The sequence below is a fragment of the Leptopilina boulardi genome, unplaced genomic scaffold (assembly GCF_019393585.1).
Source record: "Leptopilina boulardi isolate dan_hultmark-lab unplaced genomic scaffold, ZJU_Lbou_2.1 LbouV2_121, whole genome shotgun sequence".
Lineage (NCBI taxonomy): Eukaryota > Metazoa > Arthropoda > Insecta > Hymenoptera > Figitidae > Leptopilina > Leptopilina boulardi.
In genome coordinates, this window is record NW_026137665.1 from 1,728,834 (window position 1) to 1,756,109 (window position 27,276).

Sequence of the window (27,276 nt, forward strand, 5' to 3'; positions counted from 1 at the left end):
TTAGTAGGCAGAGGATTAACAGGTAAAACGTAAAGAATTATTAATTAACTTTATACTTTGATATATTTTTAATTATTTTTCATTCTGATTGTTCTGTTTACTATAATTCTTCTATTTCTATTAATTATTCAAAGTAATTTACTTATCTAATTTTTATTCCGCATTGATTTTTTAATTATCCAAATAAACTAATAAAGAATTATTATTATTATACAATTTTCAATTTATCGAAATTAGATATACAAAATATTAATTTGAAATTTCTAATATATTTTTCAAAATATTTGCATTAACAAAAACAATTTTTTTTTTCTTTCACTTCTAACTTTTTTTCTATTTATAGAATTCTAATTGTTTAACAGAAAAAAAAGTTGTCAATTTTTTTACGTAAAAAATGTTAAATTAAAAAAATTATTGCAAGAAGAAATTATAAATTAATGTATTTAAATAATAAAATTTGTTTATATATTAATTTTTTATTGTAATTTTAATTTTTGCATTATTTTTTCTATGAGTACTTATCATACGAGAGGGCAATTTTTATTTCTTCCCAAGATCCGTTTATGTATATAAATAAATAAATTATTTTTTAAACTTGTTCGTTTTGTTTTTTAACTTCGAAAAAAATCATGAATATTATTTAACTTAAAAAAAGTTAAGTACCATAAATTTCACAATAGCGTTATTTTTTGTTTTCAAAAAACAATGGAATAAATTTTGATGCAACATTGAGCAAGGAATAGAAAATTAAAAAAAAAAATTATCGAAAATAAATAATAAATAAAATATTATAAGTTCAGTAATATTCATGATTTTTTTTTTTTGAGATTGAAAAACAGAGAGAACAGGTTTAAAAATTATAAATAAATTTTTTTAATTAAACAAATTCATTAAAAAATCATAATTTTTGTTCACAAAATTTTTTTTCTAAAAGTTTAACATTTTCTGCAAAAAAAAAAAAAATTTCTCTATTGTCAATAGGAAAAAAGTTATAAATATGTAAAAGAAAAAAAATTTATAATTTGTTAATGGAAATAACTTGGAAAAATATTCAAAAATTGTGTGTCCTGTTTATTGACTGTAAATAATTAATTTCACTTATAATAATAATAACAATAATAATAATTATTATTATAAATTAATTATTATTTAGTAGATAATCAATTATATACAAAATTTATTTATTTTAACACAATTCAAACTGCAACAAAATGCAGATTTAATGTAATAATAATAGTAATAATAATAATAATAATTCATTATTTATAAATAAAAATTAATTATTTCTCATAATTCCTTTTAATACACAATGTAAAAAAAATTTATTATGAAAAATAAAAATTATAATTTTTTATTTGCTAATAATTAAAAAATCGATGGGAAAAATTTGATTAGAAATAAATTAGTGATTAAATATTTATCAGATACTAAATATATAGTATTAAATTGAAAATTACAGTAAACAAAATTTCCTGTACATGACAATCAGAAAATTTCAAATTAAAATAATGAAAAATAATTAATATTTCAAAGTAAAAATTTTGAGCAGTTAACTAGAGCACTCTATGATTTGAATTCGATTATAGCGATTCATCAGGTATAAATATTATGTTTTTATTATTTGAATATAAGAAAAAAAAAATAAAAAAATTTAATTGAATTGTATATAAAAATTTTTTTGAAAACGAATATTTTTATTTATTTACAATTTCCCTATATAAAAAAAATGTAATTAATTCCGATTTTAAATTTAAAATATTTAGAATCGATCTCTCGATTCGATTTCGATAGGTGGCCATATGGGCCTTAAATCGATTATTTCCATCATCATCATAATCAGTCGTCCGCTTCAGCTGTTCGTTGTTGTATATATATGTGTTGTGTAGAGGTTATGTCCTGTGCGTTATTGCCGGTAAGTCATTTATTTTATTAAATAAACCATATTTCTTGTTTATTTACAAATAAATTGACTTAATAATATAATAATTATACTCAATGCCCAGCCATACGAAATATATATACTATGAAATTGTGTTATTTTCGTGTTCAAATGATTCGTGTACAATATGACATTTTCAAGATTTTTGTTTTTTTTTCAAACTTTCAAATAAATATCTGCGCCAATGAATGTTTGTGCTAAACAAAAAAATTATTATTATTTCCCTTCTATTTTTCCCCCCCAAAAAAATGTGTTTCAAAAATTATCGTTACTGATTTTCAAAAACTATATATATATATATATATGTGTTTTTAATAAAGTGACATATTTAAAGCCATATATATGTAAGTGATGCTTGATTTTTTTGATGTGATAAAAAGAAGAATTTGTGACAGTGATGTACCATTATATTTTGCCTATATTATTTATAGATAATATATATGTTATAAAAACCGCAAAAAAATATCGAGAATTTATTGTTCCTGTCTTAAATATTTATTTCATGAATGTCGTAAGTGTGTTTATGTTAATATTTTTACATAACTTTTTATAAACGCTATATATGAAATTTTGTAATTTTTATCAAAATTTTTACTTTCAGGTGGCGAATTTTTTTTTTTTCTATAGACGAACAAAAAGATATTAGAAAAAATAGAAATTATTTTTTAAAAATCTTAATTTTTAGGTTAATTTGTATTTTTTGTATATTGTATTTAATATTGTATTAATATATATATTATATTTTCAGCAGAATTTATACATTCTTCGAAGCTTATTACAACAGTGAAGATTTTTTACAATGAAGATTTCCTGGAAAATATTATGTATATTAATTAGTGCTATTTTTTTTTTAACAATTAAAATGAGGCGGTTAGTGTAGAAACGGCATTTTTTCGAAAATCAATTTTTTTTTTTTGTTGAAAATTTCTCCTTAAATAAAACTTTTAAATTAACGTTTATTTTTAATAGTAACTAAGTTATATCAATATGTGTAAAATCTTAAATTTTTCGTTTTTAAAAAAAAAGTTAATTCAAGAAAAAATTGTGAAATTTTTCCTGGGGAAAAAGTAGTTTTAATTGGAATTATTTATTTTAAAATTGAATATTTCTAGAATAATTTTATTATTTTTTAGTAAAGAAACAATTTTTTTTTATGAGTCAAAAATTTTGAACGTTCAAATGAAAAAAAAAATTTATTTTTTTTTTAACTTCTTTAAATAGGAATTTTATTACAAATAACTATTGTTTTAAATATCTAAAAAGAAGTTATTAATTTAATATTTTTTTTAAATTTACTGTTTTATTTTACATTGACAGTATAATTTTTAATAATTTATAGATTAAAAAAAATATATTTTGTTCATTTGAACGTTTTCTGAAATTTTGGCTCATTTTTTCTTTTGTAAGATACAAAGTAGGAAAAAATTTCGAAATTTTTTCTAGAAAAAAAGAAAATTACAATTGAAATTACTTATTTTAAAATTGAATATTTTTGGAACAATTTTAGCATTTTTTAGTATTGAAATAAGAAATTTCTTCTTTTTTTTTTTTTTCGTAAGTCTCAATATTTAATATTAAAAACTCTTTGAATAATATTTTACTTTTGAAGATTCAAAATTTGAAGTTGAAAAAAAAACGTCTTGAACCTTATGATGCTGAAGTCCATAACGATTAGAAAAGCAAATTATTTTTTAAGACGGAAAATTATAAAAATTTTAAAATAAATTTTTTTTATAATTTTTTGATGAAAAATAAACATTGTAAGAAATATTTTTCGAAAATTTATAGAATTTTTCATTCTAAAGAATATTTCTCTAAAAATCGTTGATAATCAAACATAAATTTCAGTATCGTCTGAACCTTCGGCTTTTAATTATAATTATTATTTATTAAAAAAAAGTTTTTTTATTTAAAATTACATTGAAAAAAAATTGAATTTATTCAAATAATCGCTACTTTACTATTATCAAATAAATATTTCTTTGTATTAAATAATTTTTATTTGAATCAAATAAACTGTATTTAAAAACCAAAAATTTCTCTATTTGCAACAAATACCATTTAATTGGCTTAAATAAAAATTATTCACTACTAATAATTATTTATTTGATAATCGATTAATTGAATTAAATTTTTATTTCAGTGTTAAAAATTGGTAAAGTTTATAGAAATTTTTAATGAAAAATACCAAAAAAAAAGAAAAACTAATTTTAAAAAATTACATCACAGTATTATAATTAATGAATTAAAAAAATGTTGAAGTTTGAAAATATTTTGAAACTAGATTTTTTGAAAAATAAAACAGCAACAGCTCACAGACGAAAGTGTCTAGACACCGACCCTTATATTTATAAGAAAACCAGTTTTTATTGATTCGAGAAAAATTTTTGATATTCTAAAGACTTATGCTGTTTCTACATTGACCAATTTAATGTTAGCTTTAGTAATTGTTTTTTTTAGCCTTAAAATATTTAAAATCGCTTAAATGAAAATTTTTAATATATATAAAAATTAAATAATTAAAAACAAATTATATTTTAATTATATATAAATAGCCCATTAAAAAATTAATCCTTAAAAATCATATGTAACACATATTTGTAAAAAGTAAGCAAAAAAAAAAGTGTGTTTAACAAAAAATTAAATATTTATTGATTTTTTGCTTCAATTTTGTTGATAGTTGCATTTTGGAATGGATATGCAGCCTTCCGTGAAGATGTTGCTGTTCGTCAAGCATCAAATATTGATGCAAAGAAAAATGTCGTCAATTCACAACAACCTGGTGGTAATGTTTGCAAGAGTTGCGGTAAAGTTTATAAACAAAAAAATGCCCTTTGGCGACATTTTAAATATGAATGTAATCGTAGTCCTCGTTTTCAATGTCCCTATTGCAATTACAAGACAAAGCAACGTAGTAATATGTACACACATGTGAAACATAGGCATATTGGCTTAAAAATTTATGCTATTGATTTAGAGCCCAATTCATAAATGTAATTTTGTAATTTAAAATTATTTTTAAACATTTATTTTTTTAGTTAAAAATTATTATAGTAAAAGAAATTTGATTTAATTAACTCAAAGTAACACTGGACAATTATTTTTTTTTTCAAAAATATTTCTTTACAAAAACTTTGTTGAGTTTTGTTGAAGTTGAATTTTTTTTTTACTTTTATTTGAATTTTTCGAAATTTAGATCATTTTTTGGTTTTTCATATACACAAATTTTTGAAAAATTTGAATTAAATCGTCATTATTCTTTGTAGAAATGTTGTCAATGTACAGATAAATCCATTTTATAAGAGACGCATGAATAAACACTAAAGCTAATTTTTTAAAATTATGTTTTAATAGAATTTTATTCTGTAGAATATTATTTTTCCGGAATAGTAATTTAAAAGAATCTTAATTTTACAGAAAAAAAAAATGTAAAGAATTTTAATTTTACGGAATTTTTATTTTTAATCGATTATATCAATGTCGGAGAATCGAATTTTTATTTAGACGAAAATTAATTAGCCAGAAATTCAATTTTATAGAATCTCAATTTGTGTGAAACATTTTTTCGTAGTATATTAATTTTTGCAGAATATTCATTTATGTTGGAATATTAATTTTAATAGTGATTTTCTTTCAGAATAATTGGTATTATTTTGAATTACTATTCTACAAAAAAATAAATATTTTACACGAAACAATGTTTCGCAAAAATTGAGATTCGATTAAATTGAATTTTTGGATAATTAATTTTGATTTAAATAAAAAATTCTCCAACATTGAGATAATAATCGGTTAAATGGAAATTCGAACAAATGAAAAAATGTAAAAAAAAATGATCTGTAAAATTGAAATTCTTTACAATTTTTTTTCTTCAAAATTAAGATTCTTTTAAATTATTATTCTGCAAAACCATTTACCAAAGATTTTATGAAAAAAATTTTGGTGCAGAGTGTAGAAAAAAATAAGTTTTTTTGGAAAATCTTTTAGAAAAAAAAATTTTTTTTTTAGCAAATAACTTTTTTTTTTTAAAGAAGTAGCAAGAAATTTAAAATATTTTCAATATTAGAGTAAAAATTTTCAAAAATTGCCATTTTTCAAAAAAAACAGTTTGTTCTCAAAAATTGCGTTTTGGTGGGCAAAAATTATTCACAAAATCGATTGATTCATTGACGACATTTCTGCAAAGAATCATGATTTAATTCGAATTTTTCTTTTAAAAAAATTCAATTTATAATTCAAAATTTGTGTCGGATGAAAGACGACAATTTTACTTGTTTTCATTTTAACGGTTCGGTAAAAGTCGAGTAATGTTCTCAAAGAAAGTTATATAAAATCATATTATAATAAATTAATAAATTTCTAACAAAAATTATTTTAATAGAAAAACAATGTTCAACTTACAACATAATTGAAAAAAAAAAAAGATTTTTAAATAAAATCCTAAAAATTAAACTAAAATAAAAGAAATAATTTTTTTTATTTTAATTTCCTCTTAATTTTTGTAAATTTTTTTGTTATTATAATAATATTAATAATAATTATAATGATACTGAAAAATTTTTAATCAAACATTTATGTTTTTTGGTCGCAATTTTTTTTATCTTGCTTTACTTTAAAAAATCTAAAAATCGGATTTCATTTTGTAAAATTAAAAAAAAAAATAATTTTTTTTACCATTTTAGAATTTTTTTATTTATCAATTTTAGTTTTTGTAGTAAAGATTAAGATTTTTGTAAAATCCATACGATTTATTTGATTAAAATTATAAAATAAAAATGAAAAAAAAATTGTCCATGAAAAATAATAGAAATTCTGAGAGAAGTTTAAATTTTAATCTTTCCAGAATTTTAAAATTTTTGAATAGATAAAAAATTTATTAACTAATAAATGTTTTTTTTTTAATTTCATAATTTTTAGTCACGTAGGAAAAAAAAATTTCACTCATCCATCCCCTTAATACTGTCTATTAAAAAAAAGAAACTTAAAAATTCCATAATTTTTCGATCTTATTTACATTTTTTTTTTTTTTTTATTTTGACATTAGAAACAATTTATTTTTATTTTTAGTTGTAAATTTTTTTTTTTTTTTTACAAAAAGGTGCTAAACTGTCTTCGATTTGTGTATTAATATCGTACACAATGTTAATGTAATTTATATGTCACAAACAAATACCATTAATTGCCGAAGTATTATTAATAGTTCAAAGAAACGAAATATAGAATTGTTCAAGACTGAGTAAAATAATAATAAAGGTACTTAAAAAAAAAAAATTTAGAAAATAAATATTATAATATTTAGTCGAAAAAAATCTCATCAGTTATTAGTTATGACGTAAAAAAAAAAACTTGTAAATCAGTTTTAACTAATTCAAAATAGAAATAAAATTTTAGAATGAGTATTTTAAAATTTAAATTTCGCCATATATTTTATGATGTAAAATATAATTTTCTCTACAATATTCTACAAAAAAATAAATTAGAAAAACGAACAATTTTCCCGTAAAAAAAAATTTTCATTGAATGTAATTTACTTTTGACAAATATTAATAATTTTTGTAAGAAGAAGGCCTAATACAATAAAGTACAATAAAAATTTATTAAAACCATCATTACCTATTAGGCCTTCTCATTTCAAAATTTATATTAACGTTTTTGACAAGAAAAGCAAATTCTATAATAATATGTAAATATCTAAAATATTAGTAAGGTGATTGCTTTTCATATTAATATACAATTAACAATAGACGCGTAAAAAAATAAAGCAATATATGTCTCGAAATGAATATGAAATTTTGAAAAGTGTAAACATATATATGTTTTCAATAAAAAAAAAAAAAAAAAAAAAAATCTCACTCTATAAAACAAGTATGTATTTCTTTAGTTTATTAAAATTTTAGACCATTATAATAATGTATAATAAATATTCGCACATAAAAAAATTATTATGTTATAGAAAAAATTAATTTTGGTGAAATTGTAAAATGATAAATAATAAAATTTTGTTTATATTTTAGTTTTCAGATTTGAAACTGATAACATACTGAGGTATCCATGTCCAAATTGTGGCGCTTGCTTTCGAAGAAAAGGCGGTCTCAATCAACATGTCGCTTATGAATGTGGAAAAATGCCACAATTTCAATGTCCATATTGCTCTCAACGTTCGAAACTTCGCTCAAACATGTACAAACATATTCGAGCACAACATAAGGGAAATAATGTTTGGGTCATCGATTTACTTAAGGAGGTTGTTTAGAACTTGTTTTGGGGGTAAGCGGATGAAGAGGAAGAGCCTTTTTTCCCTCCTAAAACATTTTGAAAAAAAATTATATATTTTTTTTTATATCCTTATTTATGTTAATAAAACACATTAAATGTTTCATAGGGGCACATGAAATTTCCATAAAAATAATTAGTTAAAATTTCCATTTTTAATGAATTTTATAAGATATTAATCTATTTTTTATATTCGAATTTTCATTTCTTGTATTAGCATTTGAAAAGAATTTCTTTTTATTGAAAAACAAAAAAAAAAAAAATTCAAAAACTTAACAAAATTTTTATTTTACAAAATTCATCTTTGCTAACTTTTTATTTTAAAAAATTCCAATTTAACAAAATTCTCATTCATTGCGCAATTTTATGTGATTCAAATTTGTAAATGCCAGTAATTCAAATTTATCAAATCTTTATTTGTCCGAATTTTATTTTGATAGAATTTTTAAAATTTTCATTTGTCCGAAAATGTAAATGACCGAATAAACAATCAGCAAAAAGATTTCGGCGCGATTTTACAAAATTTTTTCAATCACGATTTTTTTTTTGTTGATCTGATTGTGATCAATTTTAAAAAAAAGCGCCGAAATTTTTATGTCAATTTTTTATTCGGTCATTTGCAATTTCGGACAAATAAAAATTCTGCCAATTAAAAATGCTAATTTTATAATTTTTTTAATTCTCTCAATTAACAATTTTTGTATATAAAAATTCGAACAAATCAAGATTCGGTGAATTGGAAATTGTGGCATTTGAAAATGTTAAAATTCTGTTGAACGAGAATTATGCTAAATTAAAATTAATTTTTTTTTAAATACAAAGATGGATAAAGAAAAATTCTATGGAATAAAAATTCTGTTTAGTAAAAATTCATTTAAAAAGGAAAATTTTGTTAAATGATAATTTTGCCAAATAAAAACTCGGTATCTAAAAATTCAGTTTAGTTAAAATTCGTTAAAAAAAATAAATTCTGTTAAATGATAATTCGAAAAATAAATAAAATAAAAAATTTAGTCAAAAAAAAAAAAAATAAATTATATCTAATAAATTTTTTTAAAATATAACAAATCATTAAATTTATGTGAAATTCATGCGCCTCTAATGAAAACATTTTAATCGTGAATTTCGAAAAGTTTACAGTTGGAAAATGCGTGTCATTTTCGCATAACAATGAATAGTGAAAATAGCTCTTACGGTTTTCTGAATTAATTCCTTTTCGAAATTTACGATTCAATCACTTACAGTGTTCATAATTATGTAAAATTTTTAGATAATTCATTTTTTTTCTTCTTATTTTTCAGTGTTATCACACACTGCCGAGATCAAATGTACAAACTGCTGAGAGAATGTATGATTTTTATGTCTTTTTCATGAATTATTTTTAATTAATTTATAATTTTTATTATTAAGGTTTTATTATCAAGATTGATTCCACTTTACAATTTTTGTGTTTTTTTAAACAATACTACTTCTTTTTGTATATACTTTTACTACTTATCTAATTTTAATTGTCTTTAATTCTCATAAGAACCAATATAGAGCATTCCACGTGAGGTTTTTATTTAAAATTTTTTTTTGTCAAATTTTTTTTTTTAAAATAAGAAAATACGTATTTTCTTATTTTTTCATTTAATACAAATTATGGAAGTTTTAATATTTATTTTAAAACAAAAGTTATGTTACGGTCACTATAAAAAAATTTTCTCCTGAAAAAATTTCGAAAATTGATTACTTCGGTTTTTGAGTTAAGTCATTTTTTTAGACTTAATTTAAATTTTTTTTGGACCGAATAATTTTTTTTCGAAATCTACATGAAAAATAAGAAAATACGTATTTTTTTTTTATTTTTTATTTGATAAAAACGAAGGAAGTTATGATTTTTTAAAATTTAATGTCATCAAAGGCAGTGTATTTTTGAAATATTTTTTCAAATATGTGCTCAAAAATAACGTACCTATAACGAAACGCATGATTATGTTCTAAAAATCATTAATTAGAATTTTCATTTTATGGAATTTCATTTGTCATAATTATTTTTGAGCCGAATTTTTATTTATTCGAATTAATGTATTTTGCAGAATTTTCATCAAAACGATTTTTTGTATTACAGAATTTTTATATGAACTAAAATTTATTTCACAGAATTTTTATTTCTTCGAATTTTTATTTGTCACAATTTTCATTTGTTTGAATTATTATTTGATATAATTTCCATATAACCGACTTTTTATACTACAAAATTTTTACTTAACCAAAATAATAATTTAACAAAATTTCTAATTGATAGAATTTTCATTTGTCCGAAATTGCAAATGACCGAAGCAACAATCGATTTTGGCGCGATTTTTAAAATCAACCAATCAAAAATTATCCATAAAATATTGTGATTGGTTGATTTTAAAAATCGCGCCAAAATCGATTGTTTGTTAGGCCATTTGCAATTTCGGACAAATGAAAATTCTATCAATTAGAAATTGATAAATTGAAATTCTGTTAAATAATTTTTCGGTTAAATAAAAATTCTGTAGTATGAAAAATCGGTTATATGAAAATTCTATCAAATAATAATTCGAACAAATAAAAATTCAACTGAAAGAATATAATATAAATTCTATGCAATGAAATTCTACCCAATAAGAATTCTTTAAAATGCCTATATTATGTAAAATGAAAATTCGAGCAAATAAAAATTCTAACAAATAAAAATTCAAACAAATAAAAATTTTGTGAAGTGAATTTTTGATTAAATAAAAATTCTGTAATATAGAAAATCGTTTTTTATGAAAATTCCGAAAAGTACTAATTCAAATAAAAATTCGACTTAAAAATAATTATGACAATTGAAATTCCTTAAAATGAAAATTCTAACTAATGATTAGAACATAATCATGCGTCCCCCTATAATGGAAGCAATAAAAAAATTGAAATTAAATTTAAAAAATTAAATTTTAAAAAATCATAACTTCCTTCATTTTTATGAAATAAAAAAATTATTTTCTTATTTTTCATACCGATTTCGAAAAAAACTGTTCCCGTGGAATGTCCCATATATTTAAAAAAAAATTTTTTTAATTATAGAAAAAATGTATTAAAATATGTAAATTTCCAAATACTTGTAACCTTTTTTCGTTTCATCAAACAACCTCCTTAACTCTACAAATTTAACTTTTATATATATATTTCACCGACAGATTCACATTCATGTGCATGTAATCTGTAACTAATCATAATTATTATTATAATTTACATAGAATTAAGTATCAGCATGTAATATATATATATATTGCAAGTTTGTGTATAAATTATTTGTTGACATTTATATATTAATAGAAAATTTTTCTTGTTATAATAAGAGAGTTTTTTTTATTTTCTCTACAATTTATAATAGAAAAACAAATTCATTTTCAATATTTTTATATATATATAATAAATATTAAAATTGAAAATAATTAATTAATTAAATTTTTTTTTTTATTTTTCAGGATTAGAGATTGCTTCATTTCCACCTTACGTGGTGAGAAGAGCTCGAGCTTATACACGACGTGTTCCCATTCAAAAACGTAACTCACAAGGACAAGCATTTCCTTGTCCAAATTGTCCCAGTGCTTTTCGACATAATTATAATTTAAAATATCATTTGAGATACGAATGTGGACTTGAGCCACGTTTTAATTGTCCATATTGTTTTTATAGAACAAAACATATTTCAAATGTACGCGCTCATGTGAGAAGAAAACATCCTGGAAATGATGTTTATGCTATTGATATTTATAATAATGAGTAATTAAATATTTTATGAAAAATGTTAACATTTAGATTTTATTATAAATAAATATATATATATAATATACCACAAAATTTTTTGTGGATAGTGTTTTTGGTTTTTTGATTTATTGTAAAATTTTTAAATTTTAATTTATGTAAAATCTTTAAATAATAAAATTGTCAAATTCACATATGTATATAGAAATGTTTTTATTAATTAGAACAGAAAAGAATATAAATTATTTAATATTTTATCATTGTTTTTTTTCTTGCAATTATACTAAAGTATTGTTTTTTTTGTTACAGGTTTCTGGATGTTTGAAAAGTATATGGGGCATTCTATGGGAAATTTTCATTGAAAATTTTTTTTTGTCCGAAACATTTTTTTTTCGAAATTTATATGAAAAATAAGGAAATATATATGGGTCATTCCATTTTATTTCACTTATAGTCGTTGCGGTCTATTTTTAGAAAAATTTGGTATTTTGTATTAATGACTTTTAATATCCGTACAATTCATTTTTGACAATTATTTTATGAATTTTTTTTTTATTTTTGCTGAAATTTAGTTTTTAATTTGAGTTGAACGGAAAATAGGTTAGTTTGACAGCTTTGGAAATTTTATAAAAAAGAACAGAAATAATTCAATTAGTAAATTTTTTTTCATTGATATTTGTAGAAAATAGTCTAATTTACCAATGTTAATTGATAATTGTGTAAAAAAAGCCAAAATACTACGTGAAAATTAATATTCAAACTTTTAAATGTAAAATGTCAAAATTTGTCACATTTTATTTATATTTTCCAAGAAAGTTTATAAATTTTATAAAATTTATTACTACCTAACAATAAGTACTTTCCATGTACTTTCACATGATATGTTGGCTTTTTATTTTTCTACCTATATTACAAAAAGATATCGCCGCCAACGCCGCCGCCGCCGACGCCGCTGTTCCAAGACTCTGAATATAGCCGCAAGTAAAGAGAAGGGGGATAGAAGAGAAGGGAGGGGACTTGCGGCTATATTCAGAGTCTTAAAACGATATTAACCTCTAAATTTAGGGTGGGGGGAGGAGAAAAGGAGGGGAAGAGAGGAGGGGGATGGGGGTTGGGGCGCGAAGCCGCTGCCGCCGCTGTTCTAAGACTCTGAATATAGCCGCAAGTCAAGAGAAGGGGGGTAGAAGAAAAGGAAGGGGGGACTTACGGCTATATTCAGAGTCTTGAAACGATCTTAACCTTTACATTTAGGGTGGGGAGAGGGGAAAAGGAGGGGAAGAGAGGAGGGGGGATGGGGGTTGGCGCGCGAAGCGCGCAGGGGGCATAGCCCCCTAGTATAATATAGAAATATGTGAAATTTTACCTTGAATATTGAACTTTTCAGGATTTTATCAGATTTTGAACACTTATATCTTCGCAGGCGATTAATGAAAAAATCCCATTTTGGTATTAAAATTTAAGTTAAGTTTTCTTTATTTATCTTATCAAAATTTGGTGATGGAGAACGAGCTACTTTTTATTTTTATTCACTTTAAAAAATCCACCTTAAAATATGAATTTAAACGTTAAAAAACAAGTAATTTTATAAAACTGAAGTTGGTTTTCTCATAATGGATTTATTTGTATGAATTTTATTTATAAAAGTACTTGTTTTTTAACCTTCAAATTTGTATTTTACGGTGAATTTTTTGAAGTGAATAAAAATAAAAAGTAGCTCGTTCTCCATCACCAAATTTTGATAAGATGAATAAAGAAGATTTAACTTAAATTTTAATATCAAAATGGGATTTTTTCATTAATCGCCTGCGAAGATATAAGTGTTCAAAATCTGATAAAATCCTGAAAAGTTCATCATTCAAGGTAAAATTCAAGGTAAATTAGACTATTTTCAACAAATATCAATGAAAAAAAAATTTACTAACTGAATTATTTGTGTTCTTTTTTATAAAATTTCCAAAGCTGTCAAACTAACCTATTTTCCGTTCAACTCAAATTAAAAACTAAATTTCAGCAAAAATAAAAAAAAATTCATAAAATAATTGTCAAAAATGAATTGTGCGGATATTAAAAGTCATTAATACGAAATATCAAATTTTTCTAAAAATAGGCTGCAACGACTATAGGTGAAATAAAATAGAATAACCCATATTTTTTTATTTTTTTATTTGATGAAAATGAAGGAAGTTATGATTTTTTGAAATTTAACGTCAACGAAGAAAGTATGTTTTTGGAACATTTTTTAATCTATTGTACTAAGAAATTAAAAATTATTCTATATATGAAATTTGTTCATTTTTTCTCAAATTTTGAAAATATGTGCTCAAAAATAACGTACCTATAACAGAAACAACAAAAAAAGTTGAAATTAAACTTATAAAGTGAGTTTTCTCAAAAGAGACACTTTCGATTTTTAATTTTTTTTTTTTTTTGCATTACAATCTCTGATAACTGAAGAATTTTTTCCCCTATCTGCGAAAGTGGTATTTTTATTTTTTAAGTTACTATTTACAATTTTTAAGCTCGACGCAACGATTTTTAGTATGTTTTTATGAAAATTAAAAAAAAAAAACAAATGAATGTTAATGGAAAAAGGTTATATTTGTAGAAAAAATGCTTAAATTCTGTGAGCAGTACTAAAAAAATTAAAAATAGTAATTTAAAAACTAAAAATACCACTATCACAGATAGGGGAAAAAATTCTTCAATCATCAGAGATTTTAATGCAAAAAAAAATTAAAAATCGAAAATGTCTAATTTTTAATTTCTTAGTACAAAAAATAATATTAGTAATAAATTAATTCAAGGCTAAATTAATTTTTTTCTTTTTTAATAATATTTTTTATTTTCATTTATTTTATTATTTGTTTTTTATTCTATTTCTTATTTTATTAATAATTATTAATCACTAATTAATCATTAAAAAGTATGAATTAATATTCTGATGGACTTAAACTTCTTTTTTAATTTACGAAAACTTGAATTCGAATTTAATGCGAGATAGGATTATATTATACGGAAACTGAGTTAGCCTTTTATTATTTTGACAATTGAACTATAGCTTCATATTGAACTGAGCTCGAGTTGGCATTTTATTATTCTGACAAATGAACGGGCATCTTATCAACGGGAGGCGTCGACTTTCTTCGTTGACGTTAAATTTCAAAAAATCATAACTTCCTTCATTTTCATCAAATAAAAAAATAAAAAAGTACGTATTTCCTTATTTTTCATATAGATTTCGAAAAAAAATATTTCGGACAAAAAAAAATTTTCAATGAAAATTTCCCATAGAATGCCCCATATGTTTTATGGTACTTTAAAAGGAGAATTAAGAGACGTTTTTTAATCATTGACTTGTTTTCTTTTTTTTTAATTTTGTTTTATTTAAAGGAATTAAAATTGCTTTCAGAATTAATGTTGAAAATTAAGAAAATTTTATCCATCAAAGGTTGAAGTAATAAAATAAAAAGGTTTTGGTTTTTGAAATGTTAAGGAGGTGTCGAGTAATTGGAAAAAAAAACTCTTTTTCTGTAAATTTCCTTTTTTGTTTGAAAATTTATTGACTTTTTACAATCGATACTAAATTATCGCCATTTTTTGGTAATTCCTGAAATTAACCATTTTTCTTTTAGCTTCTTTTTTTCTACGAGTTTCTATTTTCTTAAATTTTCGTTTTTTCTTAATTTTCATTTTTTTAAAACGATTTTTTTTCCCCCTAAAAACAAGTTGCCATTTTACCATCAACAGAAAAACAAAAAATGATATTTTACATTTGAATAAAATATTTATTTTCCTATTTAGAAAATAAAATTCATGTCAATAGTGTTTTGTTTTATACGTCAACTTGTTTACATTTCAGTTTATTGACTACTTCTTTGATTCTTTCTGTATATTTAATTTTTGATTAATTTTCACTTAATTGCTTCCAACGATCTGACGTGCCTTTTAGAACTGTTGGACATTATGTGACATTATAATTTGATTGTTAGGTAATTTAATTTGTAATTTATTTAAAAATCTGTGTAATTTGTGTTTTTAAAAGTGTTGTTTATTTGGTGTAGTTTTTTTTTTAACCTAATAACTATGACAAATTGACAAAAAGTACTAACAAACATTTCCGAAAACAAAGTGTATCAAGTAAATATTTTTTATTGAATTTTCATTATAAATAGTTTAGAAAATTTATTTTTTCTTTTTTGTTCCTATTTAATTCAAAGAAACTTCAATCATTGACGAAAGTCATTTTTAATTGTAATTTTAATCATGGAAATACAATTTCTTTTGTCATTCAAACAAATTGTCATTTTAATTGAGGTTATGATAACCTGAAATTATATATTTAATTCAAAAGATTATAATAAAAAAAAAATCTCCATTTATTTTGGCCTAAACGACTTTATTTATATTTATATAATTTTATTATTTAACGTTTCAACGCAAACAATAATAAAATTACACAAACAAAGTCTTTGTTAATATTTAAAAATAAAGTCGTTTAGGCCAAAACAGTTGGAAATTTTGTTTATTCTAAATTTTTGAATTAAAAATATTACAACTTAAAAACAGAGTAAAAACCCTTTTAAAATCAAATCTGAAATTAAATTACTATTTCTACCTTTCATGGATAAAATTTTCTGAATTTTCTAATTTTTTTTTTTTTATTATATCGTAGTTGTACTAATTTCCGTCCATTTTTGAAAATTTAGTGAAGTCAAAATTTTCGACATGTTTTTTATTTATTTTTTACTCTTAAAAATTGTTTCGATTTATTGTAATTAAAAAAGTTCACGTAAATCGATTCAAAAAAAAAGAATTTTATTTATTAAACTTGGACGAAAATTAGTTCAACAACGGTACTTATGTAATTTTATTTAATAAAGCATATTTTAAGAAGCATTGATTTTATATTTATTTTTAATTGATTCTTTTATTACTATTTTTATTTATAATAATAATTAATTTTATAGTGAAATAAGAATTTCTTATTTGAATCATATAATATTTATTTTATTTCGTATTATTTTTCTCTATATATTGCATGATTTCTTTGCTTTTTGTTTCGTTTTCGAATACCTGAAGGAAATCTAAATTAATTTATTTCAATGTAAATTATATCTGATTTTTAATTATTTTTTTTCAAACTTAAATTTCAATTTTCAGATTTTATTTGTAAAAGAATAATTTTCTTCATTTTAATGTCAACTTATAAATTTTTTTCTAATATCCATAATTATTTTTCTTTTGGATTTAATTTTTTTTTTTTTTGGTTTTTTTTTTGCAAATTTGAGTTTGAAGAAAATTAATTTTTAATATCTTTATAAATTTCAGTAAATTTAAATAATTTTTGAAATTACACCTAGAGAAAAAAATATGTTTATTTTAGAGCTGAATAAATATTTATTTGTTTCGAGTAAATTTTATTCGTTTCAAGTAAATTTTATTTGGTTTAAGTAAATTTTTTCCAGTTTTGGTTCAATTTTGAAAATTTTTTAAAGAACAAAATAAATTAATTTTTAATAATATTTATTTATTCCTAACATGTATTAAAATTATTACTTACTATAAAATTATTATTTATTAATTTTTTATTTTAAAAATTAAATTTTATATCATAAAAAGTAAACTAAAAATTTTAACTGTATTTCTGGGACAAAATTTTCTATATATATATTTTTTTTTCAAATTTTGTATTTATTTACCTTTTTTCTTTATTATAATTTATTTTTATAACATTTTTTAAAATAATTATTTTTTTTATAATTTTCATTATATTTTGTGTCATAAATTGTTTTTTTTTTTTTTTTTACATCCATTCTAATAAATATTTTCTGTTTTTCTTTTTGTTTTTTCCCTAGATTATATTCGGAGTAAAGGATCAATCGCAAGGAAAATCAAAAATCAAATCAAAAACCATGGCCAATCAGTGAGGATATTACGATCAGCTTCATCGAAAAATGTAAAAATTTCCAATGAAACGAAAAATTTGCAAAATTTACATTTATCTAATGAAGCAAAAATTTTAGCCTTACACAATAGAAACAATAGTTTCATGAAGAAGGAGAAAAAAAATTTTTCAATTAAATTACAATCGCGTACAAAAGTGTCAACATGGAATAAAATTCAAATGGAAAACTCCAAATATCATCTTTTATCTAGTGAATTTAATAATAGAATAGAAAAGAAAGATAAATATTCATGTCGAAAGTGTCAAAAACGTTATAAAACACAATTAAGTTTTACATCACATTTAAAATTTAATTGCATTAATGAAGACAACGACGGCGTCAAAAAAGAAGAGAAAGAAGAAAAATTCAAAATTCCAAAATTTAATAAAACAAGAAAAAATTTAAAATTCAAAAATAATTCTCAAAAATTCCAGTTAAAAAAGAATTCAAAAAATTTATCTCTCAATGAAACGAAAAATTCAGAAAATAAATCAATACAATTTAGAGAAAATTTGGAAAAATCAACAATTAATGATTCTAAAAAGAAAAGTGAAGAAGATTTAAAAACAAATTTAGTAAATTCTTTTAAAAAATTATCACCAAATACATGTTCAACGTGTGGAAAATCATTTGACATTGAATATGGACTCGCTAGACATATTTCTCAAGGATGTTTAAATTATCATTACAAATGTCCATATTGTGATTATCAAGAGGATAAATTAATTCTTGCATTTTGTCATATTCTAAAAAAACATCCCGGATTAAAAGTTTATTTAATCAATAAATTAAAAGGCAATAAATTAACAATTAATCGAAAAATGGAAACATATTTATGTAGCGTTCCTCTATTTCGTTATTCAAATGTTGATGATTTAAATAAAGAAAAATTAAACAATTCAACAAATAATAATAATAATAGTAAAAAATTAATTAGCAAAAAAAGTGAGGTAAAAATAAATATTGAAAATCCCACGAAACAAAATAGAAAAAAACTTCCAGTAGTAAGTGGAAAAACAACAGAAATAATTGAATGTCCCGAAAAATGTGGTAAATTATTTAAAAATCAAAATACAGCAAATCATCATGTTAAAAAATTTTGTGAACAAGTTAAACGATTTAAATGTGCATATTGTGAGGAAAAATTTTCACTTTTTAAATTAACAGCCAATCATATTAAAAGTGAACATTCAAATGAAATAATTTGTGCCATTAGTTTAAGTAAAAAAGTCAAAATCTATCAAAGATCAAATGAAACAATTGATGATGGTTCATTAAAAAAACGTAAACGAAATGATTCATTGGGAAATTCATTGAAAAAAACAAAAATAGAAATAGATGATGAAAATTTGAAAATAAAAGTTGATGAAAACAAAGAATTGGAAGGAAAAAATGAAAATGAAAATGATCGTTCAAAACGTTTAAAAAGAGCTGTGAAAAAAGAATCAAAAAAGCCAATAAATAAAAAGAAAATTCTCTGTTCAAATGGTTGTGGTAAATTTTTTGCCTATCCACATACAATGAAATCACATGTGAAATTTTGCATACTACCAAAACGTTATCAATGTCCATATTGTCCAATAATTTGTAAAGTAATAGCCGATATTAATATGCACATTAAAAGACAACATCGTGGTATGAAAAATTATTTTATCGATACATTAATTGAAGAAATGGAGAATCAAGAAAATAAAAATGCAAATCCACCAATTATTATTGAAAAGAGAAAATTAAATGTCAAATGTCCTAAATGTGATCAACAAACTGATGATTTATGGGATCATTTTAAAAAATGTCCAAAAAAAAATTCCGAAATAGAAAATAAAATAGAAAATAGTTGTGAGAAAAAAATTCCAAAAAAAAATTCCGAATTACAAATAAATGAGAAAAATTTGGATAAAAATCCATTCGATGATATTGAATTTATAAATATTCCTGAGACGGAAAATTTTTCACAATCACGTGAAATAAATGGTGAATCAAATGATCTTAGCTATTGGGATATTTTAGATGATCCAGAAGAGACTTTAATTGATATTACAAATGGCAGTGATTCAGATGGGGAATTATCGGATAAAGAATTAACCGAAGAGGCATTAAATGAAGAAATAACAAAATTTGTTCAAATGGAAAATGAAAATGATGCTAAATTAAAAACATTAAATTCATCTTCAAATGAAATTCCATGTCCAAATAATTGTGGTTGTAAATTTACAAAACATATGTTAAAATATCATTTACGTTTATGTGTATCAAAACCAATAAGATTTAAATGTCCACATTGTGAATATTTTACGCAAGAGGAATTAAATGGTTTTAATCATATTAAAAATCAACATCCAAATGAAGATATTTCACTTATTGATCTTATTACAAGAAAAGAAGTTCATCCAAAAATTAAAGAAACAATCATTGATGTTGATGATGAAGATATTGAATGTGTGGATATTGTTAGCAGTGAATCAGATGATAGTGATGATGATGACGATGATGATGATGATAGTGTAGAAAATATGGAATTTATTGAATCAAATGAAGCGGATGATAGTTCAATAATGTTCTTTCGATGTCGTTATTGTGATTATACAACGAAAAAACCAGAGGAAGGATATGTACATATGAAGCTGAAGCATTTTAATGAAAATAATTCCATGATTCCTGTCAAGTCTTCAAACATCGATGAAATAGAAATAATTGATTGAATTTTTGATTATTTAATTTTTTTCCAGGTAATTGAAATTCTTTATTTTTTTTTATTAACAAAAAAATTACTAATACTTTTGAAAAAAAACAAAAGAATTTTATTTAGGTATTTTTTACATTGGCTTTAAAAGGATAATAAAATGTAAATTTGGATTTAATATTAATAAAATAAATAAAAATACAATGTTTCGATTCTCGAAAAGAATCCTCATCAGATTTATCTTTTAAATAAAATCAAAATCTGGAAAAATAAATTTTTATTCTTAGAAAATTTAAAGAAAAGAATACAATGAAAAAGAAATTATTTGATTCAATCGGTTATTTTATTATTATCAAATAAATATTTACTTGAACAAAAAAAATTTTTGAAACCAAATAATTGAATCGAATAAACTATATTTGAACTAATCATTTTCTGTATTTGAAACAAATAATAATTATTTAAAAATATTTATTTGATAACAGTCAAGTAAACGATTATTTTAATCAAATAATTTTGTTTTCAGTGTATTTAAGGCCATGTATAAAGCATTTAAATAAAAACGGAAAACGAGTGTAAAAAAAAATTCTATTATTATTTTACATTTTTTGCAAAATATATTAACAATTTTTTTTTGTTGTAGAAATTAATTTTTTCTTAAGAAGTCACTATCAAAGAAATTTTACATGAACAAATTCTTTTTTTATTTTTATTTCGAGTTCCACTGATTCTAATTTTCACTTCCGCCAACAAGAAATTATTGAAAGTGAAAAATATTTCAGATATTTTACTTCCACTGATATTCTTATTTTCAGTTACATTTTTATTTTCACTTTCACCGATTAGAAATTAGTGAATGTGAAATTAAGAGTTAAACTTATAATAATTAGTGGAACTGAAAGTGAAAATGAAAATTAGAAACAGTGGTAGTAAAAATTTTTTTTAGTTTTAACTTATTAAATTCGTAAAAGAAATTTAAAAATTGAAAAAATTTTAATTAATTTTTTTTTCGATTAGCAAATAAATTAAAATTTTTATTTTTAATAAAAAACAATTCTAGAATTTTTATTAACAAAAAATATTTATTCTTCTATTTCAGGATTCATCGTTTCTCAATTTTTGATGTATTCATTCCAAGTCATCAATCGGTATATTTTTTGATAAATATTTCGTTATCTTTGTTTCCAAAGAAACAGTTGTAAGAACTCTAAAATTATATTAAAACTTTTATTGATGTTATTTAAAGTGTTCGTTTTTTGAAGCAAAAGTTATATTTAAAAATAATTATTCTCAAATATCCGTAATTTCATGTTAAAAGTTGAAATCTTCTACATATATTATATAATAATTATTCGTTTGTTGTATACTACTGATTACATGAATTAAAAAAAAAAAGGATAATAAAAATGTGTTCTAAGTTAAATCATAAACAAAAAAGGGATAAACAAAAATTAAATGGCTTGAAAACGAGAAAAGTTTCTATTAAAGATGCAGTTATTCAAATTTTTTTTTTTTTAATTAAATTTAAAAAACTTTTCATAATTTTGTTTCTAAATTCAATTTTTTCTCACTTATTTCATATTTTTTTCTCGTCTTCCAGCTTATTTTCTTTTCTTATTTTTATTTTCCAATATTTATTATCTGCATGGTTTTTTTTTGAAAAAACTGTTCCGCAAATGTTGATTTTTATTAATATTTGTGCGGGAAAGAAATAAAAATGAGAAGCAATTTTTCAAAACCTGCTAAATCCATTTTTGACCATTTTTTTTTTGCAAACATAATTTCTATGTATTTTTTAACATTATTTGGCAAACATAATTTCTATGTATTTTTTAACATTATTTGGCAAACATAATTTTTATGCATAATACAACATATTATTTGTAAAAATCATTGTAAAATTTTTTTTGTCAAAAATGGATTTATCAGGTTTTAAGTTTTGTTAAATTTGCTTCTCAAATAAATAATCATAGTAGGTTTTTATCAACTGTGATTTTTAATTCTGTTACTAGTCAATCAGAAATTATTATTTTTTTTTATTCATTTACTAATAAATTATTATTTACTTTATTTATTATTATTTATTATTATTAAATTATTATTATTTATATCGAAACAAAAATTAATATCTATTCATTGAGAAATATTATTATTATTATTATATTATTATTGTTATTATTATTTTAAAAAGTAATTTTTTCTAATTACTGTAAAAAATACCTAAATAATTTGAATTTAAAAAATTGAAATCCATCTTTTATTAAAAAAATAAACTAAAATACAATTTAAAAAATTTAATTTAATTACTATTTTTCATAGTGTTTTTGTTTTTTTATAATATTTTTTAGAAACCACATTGAAAATAATGTTTGTGCTATAATTGCCTCAAATGAAAAATTTCCACATTCAGTTAACTTCAGTCATATAAAAACTTATAGTAAATATTAACTATGAAGTTAGTTGAATATAGAAATTTTTTGTTTAGAGCAGCTGTTGCACCAAATTTTTTTCAATACACATTTTTTAGAAATACATTTTAAAAATAAATTATATTTCTAAAAAAAATTAATTATATATTTCCAAGTTTATGAATTTTTTTTTTTTTTGTAAATATTGATAAATTAATGTTTTAACAGAGTTTTTTTAATTTGAATAAATTTTTTGTCTCTTATTATATTTTATAATAATTAGAAAATAACAAAAAAAAAAAATGTAATTTTATTTTTAATTAACACAATTGTATCATTGTTTTACAGTAATTTATCAACAATGGGATCAACAAGAAATTCACAGTCAATTTTATCCTGCCGAACAAAATGTTACTTTTCAACATGGAAGCGAAACAATTGAAGACCAAAGAATACAAAATATTTTTATCTGTCCAAACGAAGGATGCAATAGAACTTTTTCATGGAAAAATAATTTAAATTGGCATTTACGAAATTCTTGTGGTTTACTGCCAAGATATAAATGTCCATATTGTGAATATAAATGCAAAGTTAAAGGCGATATACGCAAACATATTTTCAGAATACATAAGGAGAATGAAGTTTATGTAATTGATCTCCTTGAAAATTCGTAAAAAAAAAGAGAAAGAAAATATTGTTTAGTAATTATATTTTGTAAAAAATTAATTTTTAAAATATATATATATTTATAATATTCCTAAAATTTCCTTTTCGTTTAATTAACAATTTTTTATTTCTTTACTATTTATTTATAAAAAATTTTTTTTCAACAATTTTCTTTTTTTTTTTATTTGTATTTATAAAAATCAACGAGAATTTTTTATTTTCCTTTATATTTTCAGAGTATTTTTTAAAAATAAAGTTTGTAAATTTTTTTTTTTTTGGTAAGAAATATTTTTTTTTTTATATAAATTTTCATAATTGGGTGATTATTTAATGAGTAATTTTTTGTTTTTTATTTTTACAGATAGAGGCACACGTTCTTACGTCATCGATACACGAAGAATAGGCAAGAAATTATTTCCTTGTCCACAATGTACAAGTAGTTTTGGACAAAAACAAAGTTTAACGAGACATTTGAAATATGAATGTCTTCAAGAACCAAGATTTGCCTGTCCTTATTGTGATCATCGAAGTAAAAAGACTTCGGGTATTTATGGACATGTTCGTAGAAGGCATGTCACTATGAAAGTTTATGCCATTGATATATATGGTGATGTAAATCAAGGCACATTTCATCATGTGCCATAGAAATAAAAAGAAAATCTAATTTTTACATTGAAATTCAAATTTTTTTAATTTACGCAATTGGAGAAAATTTTATTTGAATCAAATATTATATATAGAACACCCAGAAAAAAGGTTTCTTTGACAAATTATCTTTGATACAAAAAAAAAAAAAATTATCTTCGTTTCAAAGAAATTTTTTATTTAATTCAAATAAATGTTTTTTTGATCCTATATATTAGTGTTAGAATTTCTTTGAATTAAAGAAATTTTATTTGAAATTAAGAAGCTTTTTTTGTTTCAAAGAAAATTTTATTTTGAATAAATGAAAACAAGTAAAAAAAAAATTGGTTTCTTTAAATCAAAGAAATCTTTTCTTTTAGTGTGTATTTGAATAAAAAAAGGTATTATATATTTTAAAAAAATATATTTTTTCACGGAGCAAAAAAACTATTTATTTGTTTCAAATAAAAATTTTTCTTGGTACAAATAAAATTCTTCTTTATTAAAATAAATAAATATTTTCATATAACTCTGAGATAAATTATTATTTATATTTTTTCTTCAGGTGTGTAAAATTTAATGAACAAAATTTTCCAAATTTTAGGATCAAAATTTAACATTTGGAGATTGGTGATCGTATAACATAACCTCAATAATGATTTTTTAATATTTTGATATTATTTTCAGCTCAGGCAAAAATTGCAATTTTCTATCCAATTTTAATAAAAAATAAATTATTTTATCCACTTAAACATTCTATATAATCGTAATTTTTTCCTTTTTTAAAAATATTTTCTTCAAAAATTATAAATAAATCAAATTGTTTTTATTAAATAATTTTTTAAGAAAATATTTTTGACATTGAAAAAATTACGATTGAAGATAATATTTCAAGTAGTAAAATAAAATATTTTTTTTGATAAAAATTGAATAAAAGTTGCGATTTTTGTCAGCGTTGAAAAAAAAATCAAAATGTTAAAAAAAAAGAATTTTTTCACGTAACATTTAAAACGTTAAAAAAAAAATTAAACCGTTTCTTCTGCAAAAAGTGTATCTTCATAAATTGATTGAAATTAATTTTTCTTATATTTTAGCTTGCGCAAAAAAAATGTATAGTTGGAAATAATTTTTTAAATTAAGGTTATGTTACTGTTACCATTCTCCTTAAAAAAAAATTCTACTTTCATTTAAAAAGAAATTAGATAATCAAATCAATAGTTAATCCAACTCTATATAATTTTTTACGTTTAAAATTAAAAACTGTTTCTGTGAAAGTGTAATTAAAAAAATTAAAAATTTCTCTCAGATTAAAAAACGATACAATTTTTAGGTTATGTTACAGGAATTATTTTTTATCTCCGAAAATTTTAATCTTTTTCCGTTTGTTTACTTTTACTTTTAATCTGAATTTAGTAAAAATATAACTAATTTGATAAAAAAAAAATCAGACCAAATCCAAATGATTACAAATTAGTAATTTTTCAACTAATCATTTAGTTAAAAATAACTATAAAAATAAATATCAGTTAAATTCATTTTTAAGTTATGTCAAAATAAATAAATTTAGTGAAATTTAACTATTTTTTCAATTAGTTTGAAGTTATGTTACGATCATAATCCTTCATAAAGGCTTTAAGGCACTCTCACACCTTTTTGGCTGCCTGCAGGTTACCATGACAACGCATGAGAGTGAGTGCGACAGAAAATTTAAAAATTTGAATATTCAAATTTTCTGTCTCACTCACACTCGTGCGTTGCCATGGTAACCTGCAGGCAGGCAGCCAAAAAGGTGTGAGAGTACCTTTACATTTTAAGATGTAACAAATTAAAAAAAAAAAACAGGTTTTACTGTTTCGTGAAAATCGTAAGAGAAACAAAAATATTAAATTTCAAATTTTTAGATAAAAAATATGAAAAATTTGTTATTTATGTGTTTATTAATTAGCTAATAAAATATATTTATAGAGAAAATTTATTAATATTAAAAAAAGTAAAAAAAAATAATGAACAAAAATTGTATAAATATAAATAAATTACAAATATATAAATTTATTTTGAACTTTATTAAATAAAGTTTTTTATCATATATAATTTAAATATATATATTTATTAAACCTATTTTTTTTATATATAAAGCAAAATATTACTCCGATATCCTTTTATAAAAATGTAAAAACTCCCATAATGTGCTTTATCAACAATTTCATGTAAACAAAGTGTTTAAAAAAAAAATCATGAGAACGCTTCTCTATTTTTTTTTTACAATATTCATGCATTTCGTTCTCACGCTAAAAAAAAGGGTATAAAAAAGCAAAGAATGTATTTATAAAAAAAATTATCATTTTTTTAGCGTCATGATTTATATTATTTTTATTGCATGAAACAAAAAAACTAAAATAAGCTTGAAACATGGAATTTTTTTTTTTGAAAAATTAAATTTATTTTCTTAAATTATAAATGACATGTTTATAAATTGTTTTCAGGTAAAAAACGCAGTGGATCACATCAGAGGCATTTTGCAAAATTTGGAAAAGCCAAATTAGATGACAGTCATTTCAACTCATATACGGGGAAATTTCATTGTCCCAAATGTAATAGTGGTTATGGAAGACGTGATACAATGTTGGGACATTATCGTTATGAATGCAATCAACCGCCAAGATACAAGTGTCCATATTGTCAATTGCTCAGTAAAAAGACTTCCAATGTTTATCAACATGTTAGAGCTGTTCATCCCAGTGAAACTGTAACACTCGTAAAACTTTATTAGAAAAAAAAAAATATTCTTTTAATACGACGACTATATTATACATTATCAATTTTTTAACATTCGAACAAAAATTTAGGGACCCATTAATATTCCCCACATTTAGATTTGTCGGAATTTTTGTAATATCGGGTTTAAAAATTATCGAATTATTATTATTTAGCAGAATTTTATAAAGTGGATTTTATAATGAGACGAATTTTCGTATC

The 27,276-nt window shown here is 21.4% G+C and overlaps 3 protein-coding genes across 5 annotated transcripts; all 3 read left to right on the forward strand.

Annotated features, from left to right (window-relative positions):
- The first annotated feature begins 1,821 nt into the window (after window positions 1–1,821).
- Window positions 1,822–21,971, forward strand: LOC127286096 (zinc finger protein 569-like). 3 transcript variants are annotated; one of them, XM_051312402.1, is made up of 3 exons: window positions 1,822–1,912; window positions 17,830–20,648; window positions 21,702–21,971. In XM_051312402.1, exon 2 carries the CDS (start codon window positions 18,024–18,026, stop codon window positions 20,619–20,621), a length of 2,598 nt encoding a protein of 865 aa, XP_051168359.1. In that variant the 5' UTR covers window positions 1,822–1,912; window positions 17,830–18,023; the 3' UTR covers window positions 20,622–20,648; window positions 21,702–21,971. The 3 variants fall into 3 exon arrangements, with proteins under 3 accessions (XP_051168359.1, XP_051168349.1, XP_051168368.1); XM_051312392.1 differs by lacking the exon at window positions 1,822–1,912 and adding an exon at window positions 15,817–15,963; XM_051312411.1 differs by lacking the exon at window positions 1,822–1,912 and adding an exon at window positions 15,983–16,111.
- LOC127286488 (uncharacterized) lies at window positions 2,235–4,917 on the forward strand. The gene is made up of 2 exons (XM_051312927.1): window positions 2,235–2,450; window positions 4,620–4,917. Exons 1-2 carry the CDS (start codon window positions 2,337–2,339, stop codon window positions 4,872–4,874), a joined length of 369 nt encoding a protein of 122 aa, XP_051168884.1. The 5' UTR covers window positions 2,235–2,336; the 3' UTR covers window positions 4,875–4,917.
- A 547-nt stretch (window positions 21,972–22,518) lies between the features above and the next one.
- LOC127284819 (zinc finger protein 271-like) lies at window positions 22,519–27,070 on the forward strand. The gene is made up of 3 exons (XM_051310520.1): window positions 22,519–22,531; window positions 24,038–24,283; window positions 26,784–27,070. The coding sequence occupies exons 1-3, from the start codon at window positions 22,519–22,521 to the stop codon at window positions 27,068–27,070; spliced, it is 546 nt and encodes a 181-aa protein (XP_051166477.1).
- Window positions 27,071–27,276: the final 206 nt, after the last annotated feature.

Excerpts from the sequence above, each read along its gene's own strand:
- LOC127284819 (XM_051310520.1), top strand. Across the intron at positions 24,284-26,783 it reads TTATGCCATTGATATATATG|GTAAAAAACGCAGTGGATCA; the intron begins GTGATGTAAATC and ends AATTGTTTTCAG.
- LOC127286096 (XM_051312402.1), top strand. The coding sequence starts at position 18,024 with ATGAAGAAGGAGAAAAAAAATTTTTCAATTAAATTACAATCGCGTACA.
- LOC127286488 (XM_051312927.1), top strand. The coding sequence starts at position 2,337 with ATGTACCATTATATTTTGCCTATATTATTTATAGATAATATATATGTT. Across the intron at positions 2,451-4,619 it reads ATATTTATTTCATGAATGTC|TTGCATTTTGGAATGGATAT; the intron begins GTAAGTGTGTTT and ends TTTTGTTGATAG.